This window comes from Bos mutus, chromosome 2 (genome assembly GCF_027580195.1).
Source record: "Bos mutus isolate GX-2022 chromosome 2, NWIPB_WYAK_1.1, whole genome shotgun sequence".
Taxonomy (NCBI): Eukaryota; Metazoa; Chordata; class Mammalia; order Artiodactyla; family Bovidae; genus Bos; species Bos mutus.
In genome coordinates, this window is record NC_091618.1 from 7,974,512 (window position 1) to 7,984,281 (window position 9,770).

Below are 9,770 nucleotides of genomic sequence, written 5' to 3' on the forward strand. Positions count from 1 at the left end.
TCCAATCCTAAGGAAAGGTAATGCCAAAGAATGTTCAAACTACTGCACAATTGCACTCATCTCACACTCTAGCAAAGTAACGCTCAAAATTCTCCAAGCCAGGCTTCAACAGTATGTGAACTATGAACTTCCAGATATTCAAGCTGGATTTAGAAAAAGCAAAGGAGCCAGAGATCAAATTGCCATCATCCATTGGATCATCGAAAAAGCAAGAGAATTCCAGAAAAACATCTACTTCTGCTTTATTGACTATGCCAAAGCCTTTGACTGTGTGGATCACAACAAACTGTTGAAAATTCCCAAGAGATGGGAATACCAGAGCACCTTACCTGCCTCCTGAGAAATCTGTATGCAGGTCAAGAAGCAACAGTTAGAACTGGACATGGAACAATGGACTGGTTCCAAATCAGGAAAGGAGTACGTCATGGATGTATATTGTCACCCTACTTATTTAACTTATTTGCAGAGTACATCGTGCAAAATGCCAGGCTGGATGAAGCACAAGCTGGAATCAAGATTGCCAGGAGAAATATCAATAACCTCAGATGTGCAGATGACACTACCTTATGGCAGAAAGCAAAGAGGAATTGAACAGCCTCTTGATGAAAGTGAAATAGGAGAGTGAAAAAGTTGGCTTAAAGCTCAGCATTCAGAAAACTAAGATCATGGCATCTGGTCCCATCACTTCATGGCAAATGGATGGGGAAACAATGAAAATAGTGACAGACTTTTTTATTTTGGGGGGCTCAAAAATCACTGCAGATGGTGACTGCAGCCATGAAATTAAAAGACGCTCCTTGGCAGAAAAGTTAGGAGCAACCTAGACATCATATTAAAAAGTAGAGACATTATTTGCCCACAAAGGTCTGTCTAGTTAAAGCTATGGTTTTTCTAGTAGTCATGTATGGATGTGAGAGTTAGACCATAAAGAAAGCTGAGTGCCAAGGAATTGATGCATCTGAACCATGGGGTTGGAGAAGACTCTTGAGAGTCCCTTGGACTGCAGGGAGATCCAATCAGTCCATCCTAAAGAAAATCAGTCCTGAATATTCATTGGAAGGACTGATGCTGAAGCTGAAACTCCAATACTTTGGCCACCTGATGCGAAGAACTGACTCATTGGAAAAGACCATGATGCCAGGAAAGACTGAAGCCAGAAGGAGAAGGGGCTGACAGAGGATAAGATGATTGGATGGCATCACCAACTCGATGGACATGAGTTTGAGTAAAGTCTGGGAGTTGGTGATGGACAGAGAGGCCTGGTGTGCTGCAGCCCATCGGGTTGTAAAGAGAGACACGACTGAGCAGCTGAACTGAACAGAAGGTTTCTTAAGCTGAACACAAAGTACTGATCATAAAAGAAAAAAATAAATGGGACTACATTAGGTTTAGTGATTTATGTTCATCAGAAGTCATCATTAAGCAAGTGAAAAGCAAGAAGGAATGTGTAATACATGGAAGCACAAAGAATTTGCATCTGCAGTATATAAAAAAACTGCAAGTCAGTACAACAGATAGTCCAAGAGAAAACTGAGCAAACAGCACTTTACAAAAAGCAGATATCCAAAGAGGCAATAAAGAGGAAAAGATTAAAACCAAATCTGTCATCCTCAAAAAGGGTTAAAATTAAAGAGACTATACCAAATGTTGAAGTTGTGAAGTCACTGGAACGTCCATACCTGCTGCTTGCTGTGCTGAACTTGGAAAACTGATCAATTTCTACTAAAATTGGATGCACGCATACCCTATAACCTACACCTCCACTTAAAAAAAGCTGAAGGGACCTCCCTGGTGGTCCAGGGAATAAGACTCCACACTCCCACTGAAGGGATCACCATGAGAGTCTTTTGTTGATCAGCTTCTCTATACCACTTTCATTTTCCCAGGTATAAACTCAGAGAGTGGGGACCTTTTATGTTTTATTCAGTAGTGAATTTAATGACGCTTAGAACAAAACTTGGCATATACTAGGGCTTCAGTTTGTGTTTTGTTGAATACTTCTGTCCTTTTTCCATATTCAGCTTGGTTTCCAAGCTCAGAAGGTTTTTATCTCTTATGTACTTCTAAACCCTTTTTATACCTACAGCCATCTACCTAAGACCACCATCTATTGTCTGGACTGCTTTGAAGGGATCAAGGGATGAGTTGGGGGGAGCAGTCTGGAGCAAGTGTTGTGTTTGGACATTTGTGTTGCTGGTGAAATATCTAGTATATAGCATGTAAAGCTTTCCCTTTTTCTGTAATGGATCCAACTTTATTCAAACTTACAAGTAATACAGAGTGTCACCTTATGATTTTAACTTTCTTTTATGGCAAGTACATGTACTGTACTCATCATTGTGAACTCATCTATTCTGGGGGTGGGAGATACAGGTGGGTTGAGAAGATAAAAGGTAAAAAAAAAATTTTTTTTAAAAAGGGATAAGCAAGGGTCTGTCTTTGTTACTTCATACCCATTCTAATGGTGTTCCCATCCCCTCTTTGCTAAGGGTCACCGACCTTGACTTTCTAAATATACAGAGGGGCTGCATGCTACTGTTCTCTGAATTATAATAATTTTAGCATCTTAATGTATTTTGCGGGCTTCCTTGATGGCTCAGCGGTAAAGAATCCACCTGCCAGTGCAGGAGATGCAGGTTTGACCCCTGGGTCAGGAAGATCCTCTGTAGAAGGAAATGGTAACCCACTCCATTAGTAATGGAGTAAATCCCATGGTAAATCCCATGGACAGAAGAGCCTGGTGGGCTACAGTCTACAGGGTTGCAAAGAGTCACATCCGACTTAGTGAATAGACAGCAACAAACTCTATTTTGCTGAAAGTGAAATCGCTCAGTTGTATCCGACTCTTTGCGACCCCATAGACGGTAGCCTACCAGGCTCCTCCGTCCATGGGATTTTCCAGGCAAGAGTGCTGGAGTGGGTTGCCATTTCCTTCTCCAAAGGATCTTCCCGACCCAGGGATCGAACCTGGGTATCCCGCATTGCAGGCAGACGCTTTACCGTCTGAGCCACCAGGGAAACCTGAAGAGGGCTCCAGTTCAGTATTGTAAATTGAACTCTCATCTGCTCTCTGTTTTTCATATTATTATAAGATAGTGCTATTTTTGGCTTCTTGTATATATTAAGGCAGTGCAGAAACTTCAGGCTTCTCTACTTGAATTGGTGTTTCTTAACACATTTCATGGATATAAATCCAAATATTTTTATAGGAGCAGGATTTAAAATTGAGGGCAAGAATCTCTGTCTCAGCAAGACTTTCTTCTCTATATTTGAAATAATAGGTTTGTCTTTTCTCATCCATTTTTGTTTGTTTGTTTTGTTTTCCAGTTTAGACATCAACTGTGTTGGGCCATGATGCGTTTGTATATGGGGCATTTAGTTATTAACAAATGTTTATAGATGACATTATCTGAAATGATCATACTTGTTTTTATATTTATCTGTAGTTTTACTTGTAAATTTGTCTCATCTCTCCTCCCCAAGTGAATAAATAAGCTCCGGGAGAGTAGGAACCTTGTCTGTTTTGTACCCCAGTGTCAGCGAGACCAGTTACTGACTGAAGGAGTAACACTTCTTGAAGTCTTACTTCAAAGTAAGACTTTGGGGATTGGGTGGTTTTCCTTCTTATAGCATTTCCATCTTTCTTTCAGCTTTGGAGCGAGGTCTCTTGAAAACACTGCAGAAACTAGATGAATATCTGAATTCTCCCCTCCCTGATGAAATTGATGAGAATAGTATGGAGGACATTAAGTTTTCCACACGTAAATTTCTGGATGGCAATGAAATGACACTAGCTGACTGCAACCTGCTGCCCAAGCTGCACATTGTCAAGGTAGGCCTGCAGGATGTGGGTCACGTTGCTCTTAAACCTGATACCTTTTTACAAAGACAGGACTCCCCCTGTGTGTAAAACTTGACTGGTATTCTGACACTCACTATTTAGAACCTCCAAACAGTGTAACTTAATGTTGTCTAGGCAATAGGTGAAACACCCTAAGGTGTATTAAATGGAAAATTGTGTATTAAAATCAATGCCTATGAGAAATGGAAAAAATTTTTTTCTGTGACTGCATAAAAATTCAAGGTAACTTTAAAGTGCTTGCTACACTTACATACAGCATCAAACTTTGTTCTTTGATCACCTGGCTTTTTCTTTGCAAGGCAGAAAATATTTACTGAGCATTTATTGTGTGACTACATTTACTGGGTTTCCCAGGTAACACTAGTGGGGAGACATAAGAGACATGGGTTTGATCCCTGAGTTGGGAAGATCCCCTGGAGGAGGGCACAGCAACCCACTCCAGTATTCTTGCCTGGAGAATCCTATGGACAGAGGAGCCTGGCGGGCTGTGGTCCATAGGGTCACAAAGAGTCGGACTCGACTGAGCGGCTAACACAAGTGACAGTGTGTGAAACACTGTGCTGTGCACTAAAGATCAAGGTCAAGAAAAACAGGTCTCGACTAGTGTGTGTGTTTGCAGCGATATCTTTTCAATCCATCTCTCAGAATAATGGAAATAAAAACAAGAATAAACAAATGGGACCTACCTAAACTCAAAAACTTTTGCACAGCAAAGGAAACAAACAAAATGAAGAGACAACCCACAGATTGGGAGAAAATATTTGCAAACGATGTGACTGACAGGAGATTAGTCTCCAAAATTTACAAACATCTCATGATTTTTAACAACATCAGAACAACCCAATCAAAAAATGGACCGAAGACCTAAACTATTGTGTATGTTTTAAAGTATTTATCCAGTGATTGCACTTGACTGTTTCTCTTGTTGGTAAAGGCAGGCGTTTGCAGTCACCACCACACTTCTGAATTTCTGGTGTGGTTTGCGGTCCTTATCATTATTTTAAATGTCTAGTTATAATGAAGGGGACAGACTTCAAGTAGAGGCAGTTTTGAGAGGTTCACGGAATTAATTTGCCCTAAAATCAGATACATGTCTGGTTTATAAGACATGGCATATAAACATTAACTTTTGATCTCTTTGTATTTTAGGTGGTGGCAAAAAAATACCGCAACTTCGATATTCCAAAAGGAATGACTGGCATCTGGAGATACCTAACTAATGCCTACAGTAGGGATGAGTTCACCAACACCTGCCCCAGTGATAAGGAGGTTGAAATAGCATACAGTGATGTAGCCAAGAGACTTACCAAATAAAAGAGCACTTATGAGAGAAGCGTCTTCACATCTTCCCCTGACTAAGAACATACTTTCCCTAACAGACTGCTCCTCTTCCTAGAAAGTAGAAACTTTATTTGGCACGAACATGCAGTTATTCCAGATTAGGATAAAGGATAGACAAGGTATAGTAGCTCTCTCGAAATATATATACTCCTAAGCAGTATTATTTTAAAATTCATTTACCCTGCCTATATCCCCTAGCCTGTATCCTCCTCTCCTCCAATTTGGAGACACTCCATCACAAACTTTCACTTTAACGGTAGTTTAAAGGTAGTGTGCCATCTCTCTGGAGCCTTCATCCCTGGAGTCCATTCACTGTGTATCGATGACAGAAATTTTGAGGTGCACTGTTCAACTGTTAAAATAGTAACCGTAAAAAAAATTTAAAAAATAGTAACCGTGACCCCTTCAGTCAGGCCCAAACTGGTGCATAATGCATGGTACAAGGAATATTTATGTATTTTTGGAATTTTATAATATTTAGTAAGAGTATATGAAAGGATTGCTACTGTATCAAAGTATTCTATTTCAGTTTAGTCTATCCTGGATATGTACTAAAGGATGTTACCACCCGAGAAGAGTGCTTTCTACCAAAAGTCAGTGCAGATTTTGTTATTTTACTTTGTACATGGATTTTTACTTTTGCCTAAAAGCATTTTTCTTTCATACTAATGATACTATCTGACACTACTTAGAAGCTGGAAGTTCAGAGGGAAGGATGGTATTTTCAAGATCTTCTCAAGCATATTATGAATATAAGAGAAACCAATGGGCACCTGATACGCTCAGTCTAAATATGTTACTGGTTATATGTATTCTGTCCAGTGCCATTCATTTGGAACATTATTGCTCTCTTCCTATATTGTAAAAGTGCTCTTTTTTAAGGTAAGCATCAGCCTTGCTGTCTGTAGATCTTCTGAGCAACACTATGTACACTGATATTTGGTTCATTTAGCTCTAGCAGTGCAATGATTAGTAATGTAAAAGTTAGCCTAAGGAAGATAGCATGGATTTGTCAACATATCAAGTAGAGTTTTGTTTATAAAGCATATTTGATAATCTAAAGAGTGCAGTATAAATCCTATATTAAAAATAAGATTAAACAGGTTATTATTCCATCCCATTTACTGTTAGACTTCAGGCAAGGTATGGTTCACTCCTTTTGGACTAAATTATAGTTGTGATGGTGACTTCATATTTACTGCAGTTTTGCCTAATCTCAATCATTGCATTTCCTTCAATTAAATTTTTCTGAAGCTACATTGAGGAATAGCACTCTGCATGTTTGTTTCTTAAACTGAAGTCCTAAACCAGGAATTTTTTGTGTGGTAACAAGGGAGGATAAACTTGATGAAAATAAAAGTTTGCTAGGTATTTATTCACTTAAAAAAGAAAAAAATGACTTTCTGTGTACTACTCCAAAGACTGGTTGTGACTATAGTAATGTTTTTGGTCATTTTTATACCTAACTTGTTTAAGAAGTGCTATTTCTCATAGGCTGTTTTTGGAAATTTTAAGTATATTTCTTTAAAATAGCAATGTTTTTTTCCTATGATATGCTAACATTTAGTAAACACTGGCTTTATGGAAGGCAGCCTGATTTTTTATAAGCATTGTGCATTTATATAAATCTATCAGTAATTAGCTTGGTGTAGAAAGATAAGAAAAACTCCATATTGTATCCATTTGGCTCAGGGAGATTTCTTTGCTTTACCTTTTTTAGAACTCCTTATTGCTGAACAAATTTAGGGTACCCACCATTTTGTAATTAAGTATTGGATGATGACTTATCTTGTTCCAGGAAGAAGCACTATCAGGTTATATATTGAGAAATTCTGTGGCAGCAGCTTCCATGGGTGAATTGCATCACTTGTGCACCAGTACACAGACAGCCGTCTTCACTTTTCACTTACTTTTACCATAGGACCAACTTGGCGTCAGGTGATACTGAATCTTGCCTCATAGCTTAAAGCATAATTCAGGCGAAGCAGGGCGTCTGTTTCAAGTGAATGGTGGACTAAGTGATGCAGAGTAGAGGGCTAATGCGGAAAGAGCTACAGTCCTCAAAACAGGGATGAAGAACACATTCTGAAATTCAGTTGTGAAGAGTTTGCCACTTTGGATATTTATTCTCTTCTTTTTAAAAAATGTACCCCATGATTACACTTGGCTGTCTCTCTAGATATCCAAGGAAGGGGGAGGGTCTATCTGTTATAATTTTGATGAAGGCAGAGTTGTGTTTCTGTAGAAAGACAGATCTTATTACTTTATCAGGAAAGTTAGATGAGATTGAGATTGAGATTGGCAAATGGACAAAAGCTAGTAAAAAAAGATGACCCTAGAACATACCTTTTTAACCCCATCTTACATTTGTGGAAAAATCATAGCTTACAGTCTTGGGAAATTTGGGACATGAAAAGTTTTCATGGTAGTTCATGTAGTGTATGGGTTGATGTAATAGAAATAGTCTGATATTATTTCTACAACTACTGAATCATTCTCCCCTTCATTTAAACCCCTTTTGTTTCACTTAAACAAGATAAGAGTCTGAATGGAAGATCTTATAGTTTCCAAGGGGTTCTGAGAAATTTTTGTGTTCAACATTTGGAAGGCTGTCTACTATTTCAGTTGATATAACTTCTCCCTTTAAAAAAAAATATAGATGTGGATTTTCTGTATAGTTCTGTTATTTCCTTTTACCAAGATTGTTGACTTTTGTGATAAAATTCATACAAGATTTTATTTCTTGGTAACTTTGGCTTATACAACTATCTTTAAACCCTTGAGCAATCTGTATACAATGAAGAGGTTTCTGACATTTATTTCTTACACTCATTTGTTTGACTTTAGAATTTAGGCACATTTACTTCTGTTGTTTTGAATCTCTTTAGAGCTAAAGTAGATAGCTTTTATTTCTGTGCATTTAAAATAATCCATTTAGAAAATATCTACATGGTAAAAATGAGAAGAAATAGAAATGTATTTTTTCATGAACATTTTGATACACATTTCATCAAATTTATTGATTAACCAATTTCTTACACTGGTTATAATCAGTATTTGATTCAGAGAGAGAGAAACATTCATTATTATACTGTATCATTATTTTTATCCCATCCTTTACAAATTACCAAGGTTGGGGCTTTCAAAATTATACTTTTATTATGGAAAAAAATGTCAACTCCCCCAAATCATAAACTTGAACAGAATTGAAGCATTTTTTTTAATTACTTGAAAAGGAAAATGAAAGCTTATTGTAGAATGCTTGTCTTTTCTTTTCTCTCCCTGGAACCAGTATATTGCTGGCAGCTATTGTATTAAAAAATAAAATATATTTTCACTATCATAAAAGGTTCTTTTTTCCCCCTCTCATGAAAATAAATAACAATTTGGGGTAAAAGTGTTTATTTGAGACTATCTTGTTTTTCTTGAGGGGGCAGTTCAGTACATTTAATAGATTAAAGGGGAAAACCATACGATCATCTCAGTAGGTACATAAAATAACTTACAAAAACTTTCACGGTACCCATTCTTAGCAAAACGGGATCAAAGGTTAACTTTTTTTTAACCCAACAAAGACATCTGCCAAAAACCTACAGCAAATTTCATAAATAAATGTGAAACAAGCCCTCATTAAAGTCAGAAGCAAAATACGATTGCCTTCTATCACAGCCATTACTCAGCTATTTTACATAACTACTGTATTTGAGGTATCCTATACCAATGCAGTAAAATCAGTAAAAGAAATAAGGAGTGGAAAAAGATGGACCAAGTGACTTCTCCTTTGTAGATGATACATATATAAAAAAGATGTGAGAGTTGGACTGTGAAGAAGGCTGAGCGCCGAAGAATTGATGCTTTTGAACTGTGGTGTTGGAGAAGACTCTTGAGAGTCCCTTGGACTGCAAGGAGATCCAACCAGTCCATTCTAAAGGAGATCAGCCCTGGGATTTCTTTGGAAGCAATGATGCTAAAGCTGAAACTCCAGTACTTTGGCCACCTCATGTGAAGAGTTGACTCATTGGAAAAGACTCTGATGCTTTTCTATCAGAGGAAATTGGGGAGGGATTGGGGGCAAGAGGAGAAGGGGACGACAGAGGATGAGATGGCTGGATGGCATCACTGACTTGATGGATGTGAGTCTGAGTAAACTCCGGGAGTTGGTGATGGACAGGGAGGCCTGGTGTGCTGCGATTCATGGGGTCGAAAAGAGTCAGACACGACCGAGCGACTGATCTGATCTGATTAGAAATAATAAAATTCAATTGCTTACTAGATACAAGATTGAACTATATACTAACATTAACCACATTAAAAATAAATAGATAACATTCATTTCTTCTAGAAGAAAACTGGGTGACAGAAAAATGGATGAGAATTGTCAGTGTTACTTTTTTGAGCTTTTGGAAATTTGTACCATAAATACATTACCTATTCTTTTTAAAAAGTACTTTAAAAGATCATCTCTAAGGTATTTGGGATAAAACCTGATAAAGTATGTGCAATTCCTTGATGGAGAAAAGTACAAAATATTATTAAAGAACCTAAAAGAAACCTACTCAATGGATAG

General features: G+C 37.7%; 1 protein-coding gene across 1 annotated transcript in view; it reads left to right on the top strand.

Moving 5' to 3' along the window:
• The window catches only part of CLIC4 (chloride intracellular channel 4), a 78,434-nt gene extending 69,827 nt beyond the window's left edge, over nt 1-8,607 (top strand). The window contains exons 5-6 of the mRNA XM_070383111.1: nt 3,651-3,832; nt 5,012-8,607. Coding sequence (XP_070239212.1) covers nt 3,651-3,832; nt 5,012-5,176 — 347 coding nt within the window. The 3' untranslated portion in view covers nt 5,177-8,607. The remainder of the gene's footprint in view (nt 1-3,650; nt 3,833-5,011) is intronic.
• Nucleotides 8,608-9,770: the final 1,163 nt, after the last annotated feature.